The sequence below is a fragment of the Martes martes genome (assembly GCF_963455335.1).
Source record: "Martes martes genome assembly, chromosome: 18".
In the NCBI taxonomy this organism is placed as follows: domain Eukaryota; kingdom Metazoa; phylum Chordata; class Mammalia; order Carnivora; family Mustelidae; genus Martes; species Martes martes.
Genome location: NC_137906.1, coordinates 21,790,973 through 21,812,563, shown reverse-complemented (window position 1 = coordinate 21,812,563; position 21,591 = coordinate 21,790,973). Strand labels below are relative to the sequence as shown.

The window sequence follows — 21,591 nt, the reverse complement described above, 5'->3', positions numbered from 1 at the left end:
TAGAGGAATCCTGTCCAAATCTCCTTCCACGGCCGCGGAGAAATCCCTGCCATGGAGGACCTCTTAAGTGAGAGGCAGAAAGGCCACCTTGCTCACACCTAGCTTACGTCTTAGTCAACGTGACCCGATTCCAGAGTAGTCCCAGACATCCAACCCTCCGTTGCTTCCTCTTGTCTGCAAACTGTAGTCCGTTTTAAGGAATCCGTTCTAGTTTCTCCTCCATCTATCACTTACAGGTTCTGGAATTCACTGTTATTACAAAAGGTCCAAAACCCCCAAACTGATATTTGAAGGAAATGGCTTTTTAAGCATACTTCGTGGTGTCTGAGCCTTTGCACAGGCTGCTCCCTTTAGAGAAGTCCTTTTTGCTATCTTCTGTTGACCTTCAATTTCTATTTGCTTTTCTTGACTTTGTTTCACAGAGAGCTGAAGTGAATCCAGGCACAGAAGTGAGGCCGAAGTTTAGAGGAGCACCAAGAGTGGGTTTGGTTTTGTATGTAGGCAACATGCAAATGTGCACTGAAGGAAAGGACAGAGTCCCTGAACTTCTACAAGGTCCTAGTCAGTTCTACGAGCATCAGTACAGGGATTCTGCTAGGTCCAGAGAGACCACAAAAGTCAAGATTATTTTTTTCTCTAGAGGGAAGCTGACACAGTAAAGGGCCCGTTATCAAGAAATTCAGGAAATGGCAAGACTCACTCATGAGGTCTCTGGTTATGACCAGGACCTAACCTAACAGCTCAGACCCTATGTAGATAACTGCTCCACCCCAGCAGGAAGGGTTCAGGGTATGGCATCGGTCAAGTGCGGGGCCTTCACTCTGGCTTCATGTAATACAGCAGCTACATTGGGTCAGGGCTTAACCTGGAACTTGAGCCCCACAGTTCTGTGTTGCTGAGGTCACTGACGGAAAGGGATTCTGGGTTTCTCAAGTGCTTCCCCACCCCCAAGAAGATTAAGCAAGCCAGTTCTAATCTCATCTCCTGTTAAGACGGGAAAACAGACCAGCTCAACAGTGTAGATGAAGGACATCTGTATTAATAATCTTGTCTTCATCAAGAAAGTGCCATCTCAAGCAGTACGACCTTAAGCATGAACACCTACTCATAGAGATCACTTGTGTGGCCTGGCTCACAGCACTCAGGAAGGCTTTGGTCAGTGACTGTCTTTCTCACAGGAGCCTTCCTGCATCTGTAAATTCTGGGTCTGAAAGCACAGCTGAGCCTAACAGTTCACACGTAGTTCCCAACTGTGAGCCTTATTGGGTCCTGCTGGGAAAAAGGGGCAAAAGCCCTTGATGGCGGAGAAAATTCCACAAGGTCTCTTCTTGAAACCCTGGGCGAGAGTAAAACAAAGCAGGAAGGTCCTCTCCCAAACCCATTCGATTTTCTCCTGCCTCTCAAGGACAAACGGAGAACAAGGACTCTTCTAGGATCTGCCGCCCCCCCCCCCAGCCCTCCCCTGGCCCAAACACCAGACACAGACAGCAGACTCCCCCTTAAATAGTTGTTTATTGGCAGTGGGCTGGAAAGAGCAATGGAGTTAGCATATACAGACAACACCACACACCAATGTCACGTGGGAGGCAAAGTGATGGGAAAGAGCAGCCTGGAGCCCCGCTGAGGTGGAGGGGGCAGGGGCTGGAGTGTTGAGGGGGTAGCCTTAGGACACCGCCGCTTAGTAGGCATGGTTAGAGATGAAGAGGGACTCGCTGGCTGCAGCCCCGGCCTGACCACTTGGGGTGTACTTTCCTTGGCAGGCAAGGCTGTTGGCCTAAGAGGGGAGAAGGGCCGGAGTGAGAGGTCTCATCAGAATTCCACCTGCCCTCGTACCCTGCCCACCTCCATCCAGTCCCATCCTTACCAGGGCTCGCTTGATGTACTCCTCCTGGGCAGCCTTCAGGTTCTCCTTCTTCCCACCCCAGGCCTTCAGGGCAGAAGCCTGGAGCGCTCGGCCATAGGAGAAGGTCAGGGCCCACGGCTTCAGCAGGGGGCACTTGTTGATGGCGTTGAGGTTGATGGATGCCTCCTCCTCACTCTGGCCTCCAGACAGGAAGGTGATCCCTACCAAGCAAGGAGTGCAGTAAGTGGCTGTAGGCAAAAACCTGGGGTTTGGCAGAAGCTTCTAGAATCTGACCCAGAAATCTGACCCAATGGGTAAAAGGACTTGGGTGCAGTTCGTCTACCTCCCACAGGTCAAGAGGAGGATATGGGTCTCACCAGTGACAGCAGGGGGCACTGTGCGGCGCAGTGCTGTGACAGTTGCCATGGCAATCTCCTCATGAGAGTATTTCTGGGTGCAGGCATGGCCTGGGGTGACCATGTTGGGCTTCAGCAGAGTGCCTTCCAGGTAGATGTGGTGGTCACTCAGAGCCTTGTACACAGCAGCCAACACCTGGAGCAGAGCAGGGCCACAGTGGATTGGGGTGGAGTTGGGGGCAGGGTGGGGACAGAGATCAGCCCCAAGGCCCTCAGCCCAGCTGCCTAGCCACCACACTACCCACACAGGCAGGAACCTTACCTTCTCGGTTACATACTGACAGCGTTTCAAGTCGTGGTCCCCATCAGGGAGGATCTCAGGCTCCACGATGGGCACGATGCCATTCTGTGGGGAGGACAGGGGAGCCATGAGGCCGCCTAACCCAGAGCCCACCTACAGCTCTCTGCAGCCATCAGCCAAGACCATCTGTCCATGATGACAGAAACTCATGGCTTCACAGCCCGCAGCAGACCTCAGGAGACAGGGATCTCTGAGCCACCCCCACAATCATACCCCCGACCCCCACCCCCGGCTCACAGAGCCCTCAGGTATCCTCCATGGGCCCAAGCCTGACGCTTGCTGAGGCTCCAGACCAGCTGCCTTGGATGCGGGTGTGGTACGTATCCTGACAGATGAGCAGCAGGCTAGCTGACATGCTGGAACCAAAGGACGTGGGAGGTGGCCTGCTGGGGACCCACCGGCCCACCTGCTGGCAGATGCTGGCGTAACGGGCCAGAACATTGGCATTTTCCATGATGGCAAGGGCTGAGGGGGTGTGTTCCCCAATCTTCAGCACACAGCGCCACTTGGCGAAGTCAGCTCCATCCTTCTTGTACTGCGCACAGCGCTCAGACAGCCCATCCAGCCCTGGAGGGGGGACAGAGGAGTCAGAGCACAGCAGAGGAGGGGACAGGTGGCACCCAGAGGGGTGGGGCCTGGAGGGCAGGGAGCAGAGCAGTTCTCACCTTGGGTGGTAGTCTCGCCGTTTGTTCCTGCCAGGGGTACCACGCCCTTGTCCACCTGTTGCGGTTAGGGGGGAGTGGGCAACAATGTGAGACAAGGGAGGTGCCCTCTAGCACTCCAACTCTGCCCTCAACCTTCCTTAACCTCTCGAGTGGTAGGTACCTCGCTCTGCTCATGTTTTTCACGTAGTCACAGTACTTGATCCCGGAAGGAAAAATACATGGGATGTGATCAGATCGAGCCAGGGCTCCTAACCATTACTAACCCGGTGAGCCACACACATCACTGCCTTGAGTTTCTGGTTTTTGTCTGTACGACAAAAGAATACTGGGGCTCTGAGAATTTTAAGAATTAACAACGCCAAGCAGGGGCACGTGTCTGGCTCAGTCAGCGGAGCCTGTGTCTTCTGATCTCAGGGTTGGCTGGGAGTTTGAGCCCCACAAAAGATGTAGGACTTACTTTAAAAAAAAAAAAAAAAAAAAAAAAGCCAAGCAGGTCCTTTAAGTTGCTAGCTCTTCTCACATATGCTTTGGCAGTGACCTGGGGCAGACTCCCACCCCAGCCTACAACTCTAGCCTTCTCTCCCCCTGATCTACCTCACCTCTCACATCCCGAGACCCCGCCCCCTCACCTTGATGCCCACAACACCGCCCTTGGATTTGATAACTTGTGGGAAGGGACGTCCATCATCTGTCTTCTGATACAGTGTCTCATGGAAGAGGATGACGCCCCCAATACAAGGGTTCACGCGGTCATCAGCGGTCAGCAGCAACTGGCGGTAGAAGCGACGGTTCTCCTCTGTGTTCTCAGTGCCAATGGACTGCAGCCGCTTGGCGATGCTCCCTGCAAAGGGGCAGCACGCAGAAATAAGGGGATCAGCCGGTCATCCTCAACCCTAGGCGCTCCTCCTCCTGTGTCCTGCCCGTACCGGTGGACTCATCTGCAGCCAGGATGCCCTTGCCCGGAGCCACGATGCGGTGAGCGATATCAGAAAGCTCCTTCTTCTGCTCCGGGGTCAGCGCTGGGTATTGGTAAGGCATGGTGCCGGTCGGTTCCTGGGCAGAGGCGGCAGACGGGAAGGACTGGTTAGCTGGGTCTCACATGGTCTCCCGACCAGCAGGACCCCTCTCCTGAAGTCGAGACAAAGGTTCCCTACCTCCCCTGGAAGCCGAGACAAAGGTTCCCTACCGGCACACCGGCAGGTTTCTGGGCACTTCCTGTCCCCAGTCCTCCCCTGCACCCAACTTCCCTATACTAGGCCTGCCTCCGGTACCTTTCCTAACTCTGTTTGTTGCTGGGTGTTTCCCAGCTGTGGGTGGGGTTGCATACGGGCATCTGGGGCAATGCAATAGGCCAGAGCCATAGACAGACGGGTCATGTAGAAGCTGGACCCTTCTTGCATGCGCTCTGCCATGGGGTCACCTTGCCTAGAAGCAGAACCGAACCGGAGTATTTTAGAATTTAGAGGGGGCACAAAGGCAGAGGGCCCAACCCAAGGGCCCAGAAAAGGAAAAGTTTGGTGCTTCAAGTCCCACAAGCACAAGGGCCAGAGCTGAGATTTAGAACACCCAGATCCTGTGTCAGGGCCTTCCAATCCACCCAAGATCCCAGGGCTGGCCCAGGCTCCAAAGCCTCAAGGACATCCCAAGGTCAAGCTTCTCCCCCCCAGGGTTGGGGGAGAGTGTTAGAGAGTGTTAAAAGACAGGGCAAGAGAATAATCAGAAGCCCAGGAAAAGGCAGCAGAGGAAGCCCAGCCCAGGGTGGCGTTAGGAGTAAAGTTTGTCCATCTCACTGCTCATACAGGTTGAGAAACTTGTAGAGGCGCAAGCGGCCCACCCCTTCCCCAGAAAATGCTCCAGTCTGCTCGAACGGCCGCAGCTGCTCCAGGCTCACAATCAAGGTCACCCAATAAGGAAAGACACGGAAAGTGTTAACGGGGCATCAGGCGCCTCCATGGGGTTTCCCCCCTCGTCGGGGGCGCCCACCTCCCAGCGCAGGGCCCAACCACGCTCTCCGGAACCCTGAGACAGTAGAGGGGCTGGCCCCCTCCCCTCGCTGCCTCTTAGGACCCCCGCAGAGGCGAAGGAGCCATAATGCTTTGCACCTGCGGTCCGAGCAAGAGGAGGAGAGAGAGAATGGCCCTCCATCTCGTCCGGCTTCCTCCCCCCGCCATGACTCAGCGCGCGGGGCCACTGCATTGCGCAGCAAACCGAGAGCGCTCAAGCTGGAGAAGGTTGCGGAGTCCGGGCCGCCTACGTGTAGGTGGTGGTGGGAAGAGCGAGATGCTGGGCCCGAGCTATGGTGGGGCAGGCGGGGTCAGGCTGCCGACTGCCCCCAGAATCCTTCTCCACGGTCCCTGACCTTCGCACATGGCGAGGGGCGCTCACCTGGCACGGGAGGGGGCGGATCTGCGGGGTGCGGCGGTGGAGGGCGGCGCGCGGGCGAGCAGACTAACGGAGTGAACGCGACCGTCGTCACCAGGACTCTGGTTCTGCGGCGCGTTCCAGGAGGAACGCAGCCTATTCAGCTCCCGAGGGGGCGGCGCAGGGGGCGGGCAGGAGGGAGGTGGCGCCGGGCTTTATAAAGGCACAGCGCCAGCCTCCGCCGGTTATTTTCCCTTGAAGGGGGCCGGAGGCGCCCTGGCGTCCAATTACAGGCGAGGAATTGTGCAGAGGCCGCCCCCGAAAGGCGAAGCCCGGAGGCGGCGCTTGGGCGGGGACAGCACGGCGAGAACACGATCCCTCCCCCGGCCCCCCTAGGACGTGACTCGGGCCACATCCTGCGGGTTGCCTGGGCCTTCCCGTCCCTCTCCCTCCCCTCCCTCCCTCTTCCTTCCCCCTCCTCCCTCGCCCCCCCCCCAGTTGGCGCGTTCTGGGGCACCGTGACTCAGCCGATTTGGGGCACCGGAGGAGATGGGGAGTGGGGGAAGCGGGTGCAAGAGCCTGGAAAGACGGAGGCTCAGCCTCCCCGCCCAGGCCCAGCCGGGTGGCGCGGGGCAGTCCCCGCTTCCGGCCTGCGCTGACGGCCGCCTGTGTCACACCGGGGCGGGCCCAGAGATTGGGCGTCTGCCGGCCTCGCCCGCAGGCTGCCCTTGCGGGCTCAGCGGCGCGGGGCCGCCCCTCCCAGGGTCACCAGCCCGGGCGGAAGAGCGGCTGCTCTCATACTCCGGGAGGAGTACGAGGCGCGGCGAGGCCGTGGTTCCCGGTGGCCGGCCCGCCCGCGCTGATTTCGGCGCCGCGGCCGCGCCCGTCCGGCCAGCCTCGCCACGCGTGCGCAGGCGCTCTCCGCCCGCGGCCGGCACCGACCGGCCCGCAGCAGCCACCGCTCGCCCCAGCAAGTCTGGGGATGCGGCGTCAGAGTGCCTGCGAAGACGTCTCCCTGGAATCTGACTTCCCCGTCCAAATCAAATCTGTCCCTAGCTGGTTAGCCCCCGGTGAATTTTGAACCCTTCATCCTATCGGCCAGGTTTCCCCTCCTAAACCGGACCCATTAAGCCCGACCCCAACCCCATCCCTGCTGTGTCCCGCCGCCGGCGCCCACCTGCGAGGAGGCAGAAGGAGCGGGCAGAGCCTGGTCAGCAGCGAGTGAGCCAGGCCGCTCCTGGGCTGGGTTATAAGGCAGCTCCTGCCCTCCCCCCAGCCCATGTCCCCAACTTCCTCCGGTGACCTCTGCCCTTTCCTTGCCACGGATCCCCTGGCAGGGACCTATATTTAGGGAAACCTGAAGCCCCTGACATTCATGCCAGCATGGGGCCTACAGTGAGGAAAGGGAGGAAGCCCTGGGGCTGCCCTAGTTGGGGGGCAGGGGTGGGCCCTGCCCACTCACCAGTACCTTAGAGGAAATTTTCTTGGAAATCCAGCCTGAAGCCCTCAGAGGTGGTCAAGAGAAATGGATCTCTGCACAGGGATCTGTGGGGAGGGAGAAGAGGAAAAGAGACTGGGATCTGTGGCCCTCCCGGCCTCCTCCTCTATCCTCCCTCCCCTCTGGGCCCTGAAGGAGGCTCTTCTGATTCTGGGGAGACCATTCCTTTAGCGGGAGAGCAGATGCAGGCAGGACACTCACCTCAAGATAACCAAGAATCCATAGCCAAGGTGTGGCTGGGGCAGCCCTATATCCTCATACTCCAGGTTCAAGTTTGTCCCATAGGTGGTCTGTGGTGAGCAGTGTCTCCCACCCTTACCTTCAATGATAACGGTTTACATGGAGAGGAGGATAGGCAGGCAGGGTCCCCTGCCAGAGCGCTAGCCCCTCTCCCTCCTGGCCCTCCAAAGGACAGTCCAAATGGCCAAGGGCTCTCTGAGTCCTGCTCTGCTGGGAGCCAGGCTCTGCACAGCCCAATGAGCTTCGCAGGCCATATGTGGTTCCAGGGGCCTGGAGAAAGGTGCCTGGAGGCCCTGTCAGGGAACAGGGTGTGGGGGACCCGGGGGTTGGCCACTCTCCAAGGGGCAAGGACTCTGGGTCCTCATCGGAGCTTGATCTCGAAGCAGAGACAGTTGAGGCTCTGGCAGTCAGGCAGCTGGCACGCGCAGGCACAGTCACAGAGCGGACAGCATCGAGGACAGCGAGGGGCCCAACCCTGAGGGAGAGGAGAGAGGGGTGAGGGAGGTGGGCAGGGAGAAGGGCGACCAGTCCCCTAAGCTGTTTCCCTCTCCAGGGAGAAAGGAACAGAGAGGCCTGGGAAGCCGCATTTGCCCAGTGGAACAGAGGGTACCACCTACTATTCTTGGGAACAAATCAATTCCCTGTGCTGTTGAGAAACGAACAGGGAGGCAGCGTTCCAAACAACTGAGTCCAGGAGCTGGAAATTATTCAGCGGGGGGTTCTTTCCTTCTTCCCCTTTTATAGGCAAGGAGACTGAGAAATCAAGCAATCCTGTTCCATGAAGTACTGACATTCAGCTCAAAGTTGGTTCTACTATATCCTTGTGGCCCCACTCAGTTCCAAAGGAGATGAGGGAGAGCACACACACATTTTCCTTCCATGACAAAAAGAACCTGGTTCTGTTTTCTTCCCTGGTGTGAGACCGAACTGCAGGACCCCGTCCATCATTTCTGAGCATCTGCTCCCTGCAAGGCAGACTGTAATCATGAATGATTCTGAAAAATCTCAGTTGTCTTTGAAAATGGTAATTGGCAGATTTTTAAGAAAAGGTTTCCAAGAGCCACAACTCTTTTATTTATCAGAACCTTGCATGGAGGCCTCTTTACAAAAGAGGGAATGGAGGCTCGGAGACGGAGATCCCCCTTGACCCCACTGCCTCCCAGGCCCAGAACTATCAGCTTCTGCAGGGACAGGGGACAGTTCATCTCCTGTCCCCGTTGAGCAAGTGCGAGGACTCGTCCTCTGCCGGTATGTGAGACATAAGTGAATGCTCAATGAGTGGATCAATCAAAGCGTTTTCCCCTTTTTGGGAAAAGAGAGGACTCCTCAGTTCCCAGGGGAATAAGAAGGGTCTGTCTCTTGGGGAATAGGACTGCATGCCCTTCATGACAAGAAGAGAGAACTGGTCTATTTCAACCTACTCCTCTCCTGCCCAGCGACAGGGGTGATCCGCGACTGCTTCACGCATGGACTGGAGCCCGGCCAAGCGGCTCGAGTGGGACACACCCAGGATGTGCCAGGAGATTGGCTCCTTGAGGCCTGAGGCCCAGCTAGCTGACAGCCACAGTTGCACAGCTCAATCAGATGCCAGGCCAAGCCAGGAATAGGGGAATGACCTTTGCAACAGCTGAGGTTTGGGGGTGCGGTGTCAGATGCCTGGAGAGATCAGATATCACGAGGGGCTCCAGTGAGGGAGGGGGATCTGCTGGTGGCAGGGACAGGGGTCTGAACTGGGCTGGCACAGCCGTCAGCAGGACTGTCTCACAAGGGAGACTGGAAGCCCCATGGCAGAAGGGGGAGTGAAGCGGTTTCCTTGTATCTGATGAGGGGGTGGTTTGGGGCATCCCTGGGGAGTCCCAGTTTGGGAAGAAGTGGGCTCTGTGGGTTTGGGGGGGCCCACACCGTCTTTCTGTGTGCGGCACTGTGTGCTCTGCCGCCCTCACTTCGGAGAGAGGGTATTAAAAGCATTTCTGGGCTCTGTCCACTGGAAGGGTTTAGAGCGAGTCATTAATAACTGTCTAATGGATTTCTCGACTCTCACAAGCAGCCATGTGGCTTCTGGAAGGAATCTGCTACTTCAGTACATAAACAAGAATGCCACAAGCCTGTTAACCCTTGTGTGCCTCTTGAGACTCTACAGCTTCGGCTTCGATTCCCTTTCCCCGGATTTTTGCGACACTGTGGTGTCCAGAGCTCAGGCCTGGATTTGAACCAAATGCACGCCCACCTTGGGCCTACTCATGTTTTGAGCCTCCATTTGGTCATCTCTGAAACAAGAAAGAATACCCGCTTCAGAGGCTCACGGTGGGGCATCAGTGGAAGGAACTAAGCCCGCTGCCTAGTACATACTGAGCACTCGAGAAAAGGCAGGGATTCTTGCCACAGCTCTCCGTGGCCCCCTTGCCCCAGCCAGACCTCCTGGGTGTGGGGCCCGGAGGCCTGGCTTTGTGTCTGTCTCCTCCACGTCTCTGATCACACACAGGGCTGAGAACCAGCTATCGCACTATATATCACCTCATTTCTCCTGCTCCAGTGTAACTGCCCACTTCTTCCTCTCGATCCTTTGCTGCAATGGAAGCCCTATGTGGGTTGGGGCCCAGTCCAGCTTGTTTTGCAGAGCCCCTAGGGCCTGGCACAGGGCCGTGGCGATGACTGCGTAGATCCTTAAGTAGGTGAAGGAGTGGGTGAATGAGTACAGATCTCTGCTACCTGCTTGGCGAAAACAGCAGGGCAGGCAGGTGTCTCCCCCAGAGAGGAAGAGAAACTCGGGTTTGCATCCTAGCCTGGGCCTCAGGTAAGTCACTCCCGGCCCCTGGAAGCCCGTTTCTAACAGCTGTCCAGTAGGCAAGAGCCTTGTCGTATTTGTGGTTGTTACTGTTACTACAAGGAAACCGAAGAACAGACATTTTACTGTACTTTGTGCAAAGACAGCTCAAGGACAGACGATCCTGCCCTGCCCTGTGGCCATTCTAGAATCCTTCCTTCCTGGTGCTGGGAGAAGCCAGGTAGATCAGGTCCTGGAGTGTGCAGGTCTGGAATTCCCTGCACCTTATTCCATCGTCACCCTGCCCGGGAAGAGGCCCGGACTGACAAGAGGGGGCAAGGGACAGCATACCCTGGACAAGGGGCCATAAATCGTTTTGTAATTGAGCATTTCCTATCAAATAGGGAGTTTTTTAGGACCCAGGGTTGTCTTCTCTTCCCCCTCTGCCCCCTTATCCTCATCCTGGGCTCCCTTTCCAAGCCACCCCAGGAAAACAGAAGAAAAAAATTTTTTTTTAAAGAGAAGAGCCTCTGGCCCCATAATTTCCTTCAAAACTCAAAACATCTCCTAGGAATCTGACCAACTACAGTGAGCCCAAGTTATGAATTCGCTTGATCTTTTATGCTCCCTCTTTCCTCCTGGGCAAGGTCACCACTTCAAGGGCAAGAGCGTCGCTGCCTAAATCAGAGCCCAAAATAGGAAGGTGGTCAATTCCATTTACCGTCTTTCAACCCACAAAAACGAAACTGGCCTGTCCTCCGGGAGCCAGGCTTCTCCCTGAGGATTCTGTTTCAACACACAATGGAGCAATTTGCTGTGCCAGCCTCTACTATGTAACATTGTAGAAGTGACTGAACCTCCCGCAGCCAACTCCTCCCAGCCCTGCAAAAGGAGGACAGAAATACTTACCTGTCTACATACCCAGGCACAGGATGGTTGGTGGCGGGGGTGGGTGGGGGGGTGTCAAGGTGTGATGTCAAGTCAAAAAGGGCAAGTAGCAGAAGGGATGAGAAAGTATCTGTGGCAGGACCCCATCTTTGCCAAATACTGGCAGGTAACAGAGCAGTGACAACAGTCTCTTAGTATACGAGGGGCACACACAAAATGTAGCGGCCTTGGTTAGCGAGCTGTTTTCTACGCTGGTGCTTTCTATGTATTTTTACATGCACACTTTGTAATCAATGCTTTTCATATTCAGAACTATATATATCCAGGTTTTTAAAAATACCGAGCTCTGGGGCACCTGGGTGGCTCAGTGGGTTAAGCCTCTGCCTTCGACTCAGGTCATGATCTCAGGGTCCTGGGATGGAGTCCCGCTCCATCTGCTCAGCGGGGAGCCTGCTTCCCCCTCTCTTTCTCTGCCTGCCTCTCTGTCTACTTGTGATCTCTGTCTGTCAAATAAATAAATAAAATCTTAAAAAAAAAATACTGAGCTCTCAGGGTTGTTGAGTAAATGATAATGTCAATAAAGTAGCATGGAATCTGGGGCATCGTACTCACTCAGTGAACAGGAGCTCTGGGCTGGGCTGATTTTTCTTTTAACCATCATTTTCAGAACCCAGTATGCCCTTCAGGTTACACACCTGCCCCCAGCTGCCACCCTTGTTTTCTTTTCTCCAAGTAGCTTTTGGCACCAGAAAGTATGTAACATGCTGCCGTTTGAGGTGTCTTTGGGTGTCTCCCCCCTGACCCAGTCCCCAGAACTGAGCCCAGCCCAAAGTAGATGCTCAGCAATCCATGTTTGTTGAACACTACCAACAAAAGAATGCCCAGAGAGGGCCCAGGTCAGGGCTGGGATGAGAACTCACAGCTTCCGTGGGCTGGGGGCAGCAGGCATCCAGGCAGTGGGCTGGGCTGGGCAGAGGGAAGTCGCAGGCTTCTGCACAGGTCCAGCAATAGTCCTGGGGCCTAGAGGCCCCTTGCTTCCTGCAGGGGGAGCTGCAGTCGGCACAGCAGCCCTGGGCCTAGGTAGGAGATGGAAGGGGGTTAGGATCTGAGCCAGATGGTGGGGGGACGTGGGGAGTGGGGAGACACAACTGCTAGGGATAGATGCAGGGGCTAAATAGCAAAGGAGCCTCAGGGTAAAGGCCTGCAGATGAGGGCACTGACGGACCATTTCCTCTTCCCCGGAGCCCACCCCTCGGCCTCCACCAGGCCCCTCACCAGCAGGCAGTGTCTAGTCAGCAGCACGATGCCGAGCAGCAACAAATAGATGCCCACAGCGATGAACACGATGGCAGGGATGGGGAGTAGTAGGGAAGGACTGCTGACGGGAGCCGGGGTTGGATTCCATGGGCTAGAGGAGGCCTGGACAAGCACAGGAGGAAGAGGTGACAAGGAGGTGGGAGGGGCTGTGGGGAACACAAAAATACCAGGAGGGACAACCCGACAGGAGGTGGTTGGGATGAGGGGAGGAACAGCCACTGGATGGCGGGGATTGATTCATTAGGACTACACTCTCCTGTTTCCCAAATGCGACTTCTCCCTCCCATCCCCATCTCAGGACCATCAGTAGTACCCGTTGGTCATTCAAGAATTTTCCGAGACTTGTTGATCTTGCTCTCAAAATGCCTCTCCATATGTATCATAATCTCTGATTCCTCGGCTCTAGTATGCCACCCCAGGCCACGTTACTGTTCCCTAAGTGTCTTCTGACTTGCAATTTTGCCCCCTTCCACACCAGCTGTGTTGTGCATTCCTCCCTTCCTTACAATCCATCAATGGCTCCCACTGACTCAGTCCAAACTTATCTCAGTGACTAAGCCCCAATCCAGCCCTGCCTACCTTTCCCTCCCTCCCCCTCTATACTCCAGCCAGACTGAAGTTCTAGCAGCTCCCCAAACGTCTATGCTCCCTCCCACCCCCGAGTGTCTGCCCAGGCTGTTCCCTCAGCCCGTGATGCCTTTCCTCCTTGACTGCCAGGCAAGCTTCTCATCTTGCCAGGAAGAGCGGAAATCTGCTCTCCACGTGAGGTCTATCTATTCCGGGCATGCTCTCACAGCTCCGGTCCTGAGCTCGAGGGGTCTCTTGTTGGGTAAACAGTCCCCTCTCCAGTCTGGGCTGGGGCTCCAAGTCGAGCTTGAGGCCCTGAGGGGGCCGCTGCAAAAAAGGGTGAGGGGCCCGGGACTCACGTCCATGGGTCAGGACAGCGCCGTCAGTCCAGGACCTGCAAGGAGAGAAAGTCCGGGTCTCGGAGGCTGAGAGGGGCCATCGAACTGGGGATGCCCACTACCCAGCCCACCAACTCCCACTTGGAGAAACTGAGGCCGAACATCGTCCTGGTCCAGACAGTGGGGATCAGGGGCCCGGGGAGGCGTCCCCCTCGCAGGCCCCAGGCTGACCCTGGCCACACCCCCGGCTGTCCCCACACCCTGGCTCCCTCCAGGGACCTGTCCCCAGCACCTGCACCCTCGGGGCCGGGGGCAGTTCGCGGATTCCGCGCCACGCTCGTCCAATGGGCCGCGGCGGCTGCACCGCCCAGAAGCTCCCGCGGCTTCTGGCGGTTGCCATGGCGATCCGAGCGCCGCTCCTACGGCGGCCGCCGAGACTCAAATTCCTTCTCGCCGCCGCCCGTCGCTCTTCCCCAGCTAGATCCTGGGCGGCCACCGCCCCTCTTAGTTGCGGTCGGCCGGGTTTTCCCGCCGCTACTGCACGGAAAAGGCGATTTCCCGCTGCCAGCTGCCCGGGTCGAGCCCTCATCCCGTGCTGGGTCCTGCGGCGCCGCAAAGGGAAGACCGAGCCCTGGGCTACACACCAACGGGCTGCGTGACTTTGACGCAGCTACTGAACCTCGTGGAATCCATTTACGCCCCTGTAAAACTCGTGCCTTACGGGGATGTTGTAAAAAAGCTAACGTGCCAATCGTAGAGCATTCTACTTTTTTTTCCCTCGACTTTACCCCACTCAGTTTTTATTGGCCGTGCTCCAGTTTAAGACCTGCGCGGCTCTCCTCAACCTTCAGGTCCCAGGCAAAGGGATTTCCCCCCCACCCACTTCAGATCCCGCGTCTTTTCTATTTATACCTCCAAAGGACAGAGTCCAAATGCTTAGCAGACTGTCAACCTCAACCAGTCTGGGCCCCTCCTGTCTTCCCTTTGTTCATTAACTGCCTATCTCCTCTAGGCTCTGCGCCTCCAGCAGAGAATAAAGCAAATTTCCTGCCCACTTGTTGCGCACATTCCCCTGGGGGAGGAGGATCTGATGATCTGTAAACAAGTCAGACTGTTCTGCGTTCCACATTCTTCTAATCTTCCTTGATAGGATCTGGGCAAGGCTCCCGAGCCAGTGCAAAGGTTTCCATAGCTCCACGCATTTGCAGATACTGTTCCATCTGCTAGAACAACACCCTTCCCCTCATCCTTCAAGCCTATGTGGGATTTTGCCTCAGGGAGGTCTCCCCGCCTACTGCCAACCACAGCAGAAGTGGCTGCTTTGGGCACCTGATTAATATACAAGCTTATTCCAGCCCTGATGACAAGGTTTTTGAATTCTCCCCTTTGGTGCCTGGCTCCCCGTTAGACGGTTAGATGGCAGGTGCCTGGATCCGCTTCATTCCCGTATCCCAATCCCTGGCAGTTGGTAGGATCTTGGGGGCCTCCAGCAAGTACTCAGCTGATTCCATGAATGAATCAAATCCGGTGCCATCCACCAAGAAAGGGTTATTACCGAGATGCCCTAGTCCTCCCCTGGCTCACAAGCCACCTGGACGCCCCACTTGCATTCCTGCCCTTTTGGGATCTACACATACATGATTGCACTCTGTATGCTCACGTAAGCACACAGAGGACTCGGGCTTCATCCACAATTCCTGCATCTGAGCATGTCCCCTGAAAACAGTGATGTAGGAAAAAAATGTTAGAGTTCCAAGCCTATGGCCAAGAAAGAATTCTTGAGGCATCTTTAGTGCAAAAAGTGATTTTATTCAAGCACGGGGACAGGACCTGTGGGCAGAAAGAGCTGCACTGGGGTCATGAGGAGTGGCCCATTCTATACTTTCAAGTTGGGAGGGGGCCTGGGATAGCTTAAGTCTCTAAGGAATTTTGGAAGCAAGGTTTCCAGGACCTTGAGCCAGCTGTTGTTGGGAAAAGGTCATTTATGCCGTCTAATAAAACGTTAAGCATGAGACCCTTCAGCTGTATATCCATGGGCGATATGCTCGGAGGATGATTGCCAACATGCATCTTGGGGGACTCAGAGATAAAGGAAGCTTCCCAAAGAATTTTTGAATGTTAAAGTAGGCTTACAGGATCCCGGGAGGTGGGGGGTGGGCTAAGATTGCCTTTTGCCCTCGAGGCAGTTGAGTCCCTAGAGGAATGTCACTCTGCCTGTCTCAAGGACTTGTCGACAGGCTGTAGGAAATTTAATAATTTTTCTTCCGCCTTTGTTTCCCACATCAGCAGTAACACCATATACCCACCTTTGTCCATGGCCTCCGCCCAAACGTACCTCGGCTCTGCTGCTCTCCCTGGGGATTTCTGGCACCACGAGGCAACCCCAGAAATTGCCAGGGTTTGTGCCAAATCTCCCTTCTCACCTTCAGCCACACTAGCAGAGTCCCACCCACCATCGCACTGCCACCCCCAGGCCTCTCAGAGGGAGCTTCAGACCCAGGAGACTGGAGGCTAGCTCTCCCCAGTGTCACCACTGTTGCCTCTAGAGTCAGATTGCCTTCCTGGGGCCGTCTTCTTGTCTGCCCTGTATTCTTTGCAGAATCCTGAGGCCCAAGACGAGGCCAGTTCCCACCACAGCCCCAGGAAAGGCCTCAGGTGACACAGACTCCCTCCCTCTGGCTGTTCCTGCCAACAGAGAGACGTCAGCCTTGGCAAGGCCTCTGGACACGTCCATGGCCTGCAGTGGTCAGACTCACTGCTGATGGTACTCTGTTCCTACCACGGCTCATACATTATGTAGGATGGTGGACAGCACACCGGGCCTCCTCTGGGCGAGACAAACCAATAGGACGGGTGATGTACACACCCACTTTGCCAAGGCCACTTCTGCCCACATCACACCATTTGCTGGAGGCAGGGAGAAACTGACTTCATGATGGCCGCACAACCACAAGGTCTCCCTCTCCCTCCGAGGGTTAAAGCTAGAGATGTCAGATAGGACTATGTGGCGTTTTGCTCAGCCCCCAGGAAGGAGAGAAAAAGATGATGGGCTCTCAGTCCTTACGGAGCGGGCAGGAGATCTGAGACCCACCGAACACCCAGGAGGTGAGAGACACCCAGCCAGGCCTGCCTGCAGGCATGGGAACAGAACCCGGCTGCTCCGATTTTGATCTTAGACTTTCCACCCATCCTGTGGACATCAGACGATATTGCCTCCCAGAGACTAAGAGGAGGTTATCAGCATCCTTTTAGGAAAATGAAAGGCCTGTGCTCAGGTAGTCACTCCCAGAGAATAAGAAGTCAGGGTGAGCAGAGCTAGAGTAAGCACCAGTCAAGCCCTTCTCCCAGACTTTATCTTATTTAATCCTAACAGCAGACCTGAGTGGCATGAACCATTATTTCCATCTTACTTTAATTTTATTTTAATTTTTAAAAGGTTTTATTTATTTATTTGAGAGAGAGAGAGAGTAGGAGCAGGGGGTAGGGGAGAGGCAGAGGTAGAGGGAGAAGGAGACTCCCCACTGAGCAGGGAGCCTGATGCAGGGGCTCCACCCCAGAACGCTGAGATCATGACCAGAGCCGAAGGCAGACACTTAACAGGCAGAACCACCCAGGTGCCCCTCATTACTCCCATTTTATGGATGGAAAAGAATCCTGACCGGGTTGAAAAAGAATTTTAGGACAGGCAATGGATTCTAATTGTGCCACTGTGTATCTGTGTGACCCTGGGCAAGTCAGCTGACCTCACCGAGCCTGAGTCTCGCTCATCCTGAAAGTAGGGATCACCTAAGATCCAAAAGGGCTCGTGATGATTGGAGGAAAGGTATGTCCCCAGCATAAAACAAGGGCTCATGAAAAAAAAAGAACCAGAACAACTCGGAACGCATATCACAGATTTACAAGGGCCCACATAGGAACTGTGCTTTACACACATCTCATTCACTCATCCTAGCAGCCAGAGGGAGAGAGGAGACTGCTCCTGTCCCTATCCTTATGTTAAGCAGCAAGAAATCACTTGCAAGAGTTCTCCTCATGCAAAGCTAGGATTTGAGCCCAGGCCACGGAACTTGGTGTGTATACAACTGAGGCTCAGAGAGGTTCTGACACTTGACCAAGATCACACAGCCAGTCTATGGGAGACAAAAGGGCCTGGCCAGACTCTTCATTTTCTCATTCCACTCTCCTATGGGGCCCCTCCACTTTTTCTACTGCACAGGTAAAGGGTGGGACTGGACTCGCTTAGAATAGTGCCTAGCCTGCAACAGGTACAATAAAAGTACTAAATAATAAATGCTCTGGCACACTGGGTGCGACTCTCCCCAGAGCGCGGGTAGGGGGAATTGGACCCTTCCCTGGGTATCATGTGGGAAACAGGCCACTTCTGGCTGCTTATTGTTTACTTATTCACGGCCTTCGGTGATACCACACCTGCACGCCCGCCTCTCAGGGCCAACGCTCCGAGAACCCAGGCGGAGAGGATGCCCAAGACAGCATTTGGACATAGGAGCCTGGAGTAGCAGGAACCGGTAAACTCCAACCCCCCCGCCCCCCGCCGTGAATTGTGTGACAGGTGTATTAGGACCACGTAGGGGTGAGAGACTCCTTTGGGGAGCCAGGCTGGGGTGGAAAACAGCCAGAGTCCCTGGACGGGCACCTGGGGGAGGGCCACCCACACGGCCCCTCTCCTTGGGCGCGGTCCCAAGGGCTGCTCCCCGCCCCCCGCTCCGCCCCCCAGAACTGGCGCGGCCTCCCCTCCTCCTCCGGGGAGTTCAGGCACCCCTAGAACGCCCTGACAAGGGATCACGGTGCGTGGAACGCGTCCGATCTGGGGTTTATTTTACACTCTACACCCATTGTAGGACAGCGTTCGCGCGAGTGTGCGCGCGCAAGCTATCCTCTTTCCAGTTCCTCTTCAACACTTCTGATTATTCCAGGAGCATGTCTCATTTTGCTGCCAGAAGCCCTTTAACACCTCTCTATCCGGGCTTATCTTGCCCTGTCTTGTCTTTAACAGAGTGCAGGCCTCCAGCTCAGAATTCCTAGCAGGTGAAAGTATCTAGCTAGAAGGTTAGAACACTTTTTTTTTTCATTGTATTAATTTTTTTGTTACCTTCTATTTACGCAAGTGATACTGGTATTCTATTTTCAGTAGTGATAAAGAGTTTCCTTTTCAAGTGTGTGGTTAGGAGTGGGGTACTCTGCCAATCAGACTACTGGGTTCAAATCCTAGCTATGCCACTTAACTGCCTCTGTGACCTTGAGCAAATCACGCAACCTCTCTGTGCCTCGATTTTCTCTCTGTAAATGGAAAGTAATAATCTTTAGGTTATTAGGTTATTTAGGTTATAAATCTTTAGTATCTCCTCCTTAGGTTATTGCGACGACCCCATTAGCTACTTTATGTATAGGGCTAGTATGCACTGTACAGATATTTGCTATTATCTGGTCAAATAGGGCAAAAACAAACAGACAAACCAAACCCTGAGGTTTAGAGAAGACCTCTTTGGACCAATCCCACCATGTTCTGTGTGAGAAAGCACAGTTTTGAAGAAGATAATTAAGTGGCTGAGCTAGGATCTCCGTAGGTCTCTGGATTCCTAATGCATTTACCAGCCATTTCGGTCCTCGATAATTAATGCAACGTCTAGCCACGTGCGTCTGTGAAATGGGACCAACAGTGTTTCATTGGATGTTGAGATGGTGTGTTCGGGTGTTCCGGCTCAGAACCTGAGTGGGTATGGTGGCTCTAATGGATCTTCACAGGGCTAATATCGCCCCCATGGGGACACAAATAGGTTCTCCGTGGCAAAAAAAACCAAACCAAACCAAACCAAAAAAACCCCTCTTTTTAGTATACTAAGCACAGATATGCAGTATATCTGTGTTATCAAAATTTCATGATGAGTGGTGATTAGGAAACAAAATGTCTCAAAAAGGCTGCTTAGGGGAGAACAATGGTGGAAAAAAGGTGGGGAAACACTGCTCTAAACCAAATTTTTCCAACTTGAGTTGTTATCCACAATGGGTTATGCAGTCAGGGCAAGGGGTCCTCTTCAGATGGTGAGGAGAAGATGGTTGGAAGAATGTTTAATTAGGCCACTAAAGGCTTCATCTTTAACAATTTTATCTTGTGGCAGGGTCCTGGGGTCAGGCTCCCTGCTCAGTGGGGAGTCTGCTTCTCCTTCTCCCTCTGCTCCCTTCTGTCTGCCCCTCCCCCCTGTTTGTGCTCTCTTTCTCTCTCAAATAAATAAATAAAATCTTAAAAACAATAAACAAAAACAGGGGCGCCTAGGTGGCTCAGTGGGTTAAAGCCTCTGCCTTTGGCTCAGGTCATGACCCCGGGGTCCTGGGATCGAGCCCCTCATGGGGCTTTCTGCTCAGCAGGGAGCCTGCTTCCCCCTCTCTCTCTGCCTGCCTCTCTGCCTACTTGTGATCTCTGTCTGTCAAATAAATAAATAAAATCTTTTTTAAAAAGAGTTTAAAAAAATTATAGAGACCAATGCAGTCAGAAAATAGGATTTTAAAAATCCTCATTCTCTTCCTGTGTGACCTTGGACAAGGTACCAAACCTCTCTGTGCCTCTGTTTTCCCATCTCTTTAAAATAGGCACAATAATACACAACCCGCAAAGCTGTTCCTCTGCTAATGGGGAAATGAGTTATTTGTAAGCACTCAGATCAGTGTCTGGCCCATAGTAAATGTTCTGTAAGTATCATTTAATGACCTGGTTTCATTTTATACCAGCTTCACAGATGAAGAATTGAGGTCCACAGAGATTGGCCCACCATCATTCAGGGAATGGAAGAGCCTAAATTTGTTTAGCATTTTAAAAATTAATTCCAGCTTCATTTAAATAAAATGCACACATTCTAAGGGTACGCCTTGGGCACGCTTACCTATGTGTACACTCCTGATCAAAATAAGGGCATTCCCAACACTTCAGAAGGCTCGCTGGGGTCTCCCCTCAGTCAGTAGCTCCCCACCAAGTTAAGTGCTAGTCTGATTTTCCACCAAAGATTTTCTGCCCATTTTGAACTTCATCCAAATGGAGGCATACAGTCAGTTTCTTTTATTATCCGCAGTCTGATTTTGAAGCCCAGATGGTCCCACCCTAGAAATTGCCAACTTAACTATTATCCTATACTGTACTGCCTTTTAAAGCCACGAGTCCTAGGGTGTTCGTATTCTCCCCCTCGCACCTTTTCCTCACTCCTTTTTCAGCTCTGCCTGAAATGAAACTGTCCATCGAGCCAGCGACGAATTCTAATTGGTCAGTTCTGCGTTAGAAAGCCCCGCACAGCCCACCCCCGCCAGAGGAGGCTGCTCTGCCAGGAAACATATGATAGGGCGCATGTTTCAAGAGGTGGACCAATGGGGGGAGAGCCTGTTCTAAACCGTCCACCCGCCCACCAATGGGAGCGAGGTGTTCCCGCCCTCTTCAACTGCCTCCGCCCAGCTGCCTCAGCCTCGTGCCCTTGCAGTTTGACACCCTCCTTGTGTCCTGAAAGAAGGTCCCCTCAAAGCTACCTAAAAGATGCAGGATGGCGGGCCCCAACTCCCTGCATCACCCCTGGGCCTTTTGCACCCCTCCCCTCCCTGCAGTGGATGGGAGGGGAGGCTCTTCCAGACAAAAATAACATATATGTAAATATGTATGTTTTCAGGGGTTGCGTTGTTTCTTTCTTTCTTTCTTTTTTTTCTTTGTTAATGGAATAATGCCTTGGTTTTTCTTTTTTAAGAAGTATTATTTTTAAATTTCAAATATCTTTATAATTTGAACACCCTCTTTCCTTTTTCTGAGTTCTGGGTGCTGGGGAGAATCACCAGCCTCCCTCTGTAGCCTCCACCTTGCCCCTCGAGGTGAGAACGCAGGAGAAGGGAGAGGTGAAGGGAAGAGCTTGGGGGAGGGCAGAGGATGGGGTAGGGTGGAGTTCCTAAGAAGGAGCAGGCACACATCTTTAGGGTTGAAGGATGAAGAGAAGAAATTTTAAGGTGTGAGATGGATTGGGAAGTGTAGACCAGCACCAGGGATTACAGGGAGAAAATGAAATTGTCGTAATCGGTTGATTAGAAAAAAAAAAAAATCAGGATGTCCAACTGTCCTGGATGAGGGATATTTAAAGTGAAATAAAGGTCCCAAAGAGGAGCACATGGATGGCTCAGTCAGCTAACCGTCTGCCTTGAGTTGAGGTCATGATTTCCTAGTCCTGGGATTTTGGGATTGAGCCCCACCTTGGGCTTCCGGCTCAGGGGGGAGTCTGCTTCTCCCTCTCCTTCTGCTTTCCACCCTACCTGGTCATGCTTTCTCTCTCCCTCTCAAATAAATAAATAAAATCTTTAAAAGAAAAAAAAAAAGATCCCAAAGAGATTAGGGGAGAGCAACGCCTGATGGC

General features: G+C 54.0%; 2 protein-coding genes across 5 annotated transcripts; both read right to left on the bottom strand.

Moving 5' to 3' along the window:
- Positions 1 to 1,493: 1,493 nt before the first annotated feature.
- On the bottom strand, positions 1,494 to 7,536 carry ALDOA (aldolase, fructose-bisphosphate A). 4 transcript variants are annotated; one of them, XM_080830810.1, is made up of 10 exons: positions 7,286 to 7,536; positions 7,055 to 7,131; positions 4,152 to 4,278; positions 3,855 to 4,066; positions 3,226 to 3,280; positions 2,967 to 3,127; positions 2,522 to 2,605; positions 2,221 to 2,395; positions 1,865 to 2,064; positions 1,494 to 1,774 (listed from the first exon to the last, which is right to left on the bottom strand). In XM_080830810.1, the coding sequence occupies exons 3-10, from the start codon at positions 4,261 to 4,263 to the stop codon at positions 1,679 to 1,681; spliced, it is 1,095 nt and encodes a 364-aa protein (XP_080686936.1). In that variant the 5' UTR covers positions 4,264 to 4,278; positions 7,055 to 7,131; positions 7,286 to 7,536; the 3' UTR covers positions 1,494 to 1,678. The 4 variants fall into 4 exon arrangements, with proteins under 4 accessions (XP_080686936.1, XP_080686933.1, XP_080686935.1 ...); XM_080830807.1 differs by lacking the exons at positions 7,055 to 7,131; positions 7,286 to 7,536 and adding exons at positions 4,497 to 4,650; positions 6,764 to 6,803; XM_080830809.1 differs by lacking the exons at positions 7,055 to 7,131; positions 7,286 to 7,536 and adding an exon at positions 6,764 to 6,901.
- Positions 7,055 to 13,598, bottom strand: LOC308359405 (uncharacterized protein; the record flags this gene model as incomplete). The annotated part of the gene is made up of 6 exons (XM_080830438.1): positions 7,055 to 7,131; positions 7,286 to 7,799; positions 11,897 to 12,052; positions 12,252 to 12,395; positions 13,255 to 13,366; positions 13,459 to 13,598. 5 exons carry the CDS (start codon positions 13,596 to 13,598, stop codon positions 7,686 to 7,688), a joined length of 666 nt encoding a protein of 221 aa, XP_080686564.1. The 3' UTR covers positions 7,055 to 7,131; positions 7,286 to 7,685.
- Between the last annotated feature and the right edge of the window lie 7,993 nt (positions 13,599 to 21,591).

What these genes read in the sequence shown, in the direction of transcription:
- ALDOA (XM_080830807.1), bottom strand. Translation starts at nt 4,637, where the DNA reads ATGGCAGAGCGCATGCAAGAAGGGTCCAGCTTCTACATGACCCGTCTG. An exon ending in GCGGTGTTGTGGGCATCAAG is followed by an intron (nt 3,281 to 3,854) that starts GTGAGGGGGCGG and finishes TAACCGCAACAG; the next exon opens with GTGGACAAGGGCGTGGTACC. An exon ending in GTCAGTATGTAACCGAGAAG is followed by an intron (nt 2,396 to 2,521) that starts GTAAGGTTCCTG and finishes GCTCTGCTCCAG; the next exon opens with GTGTTGGCTGCTGTGTACAA.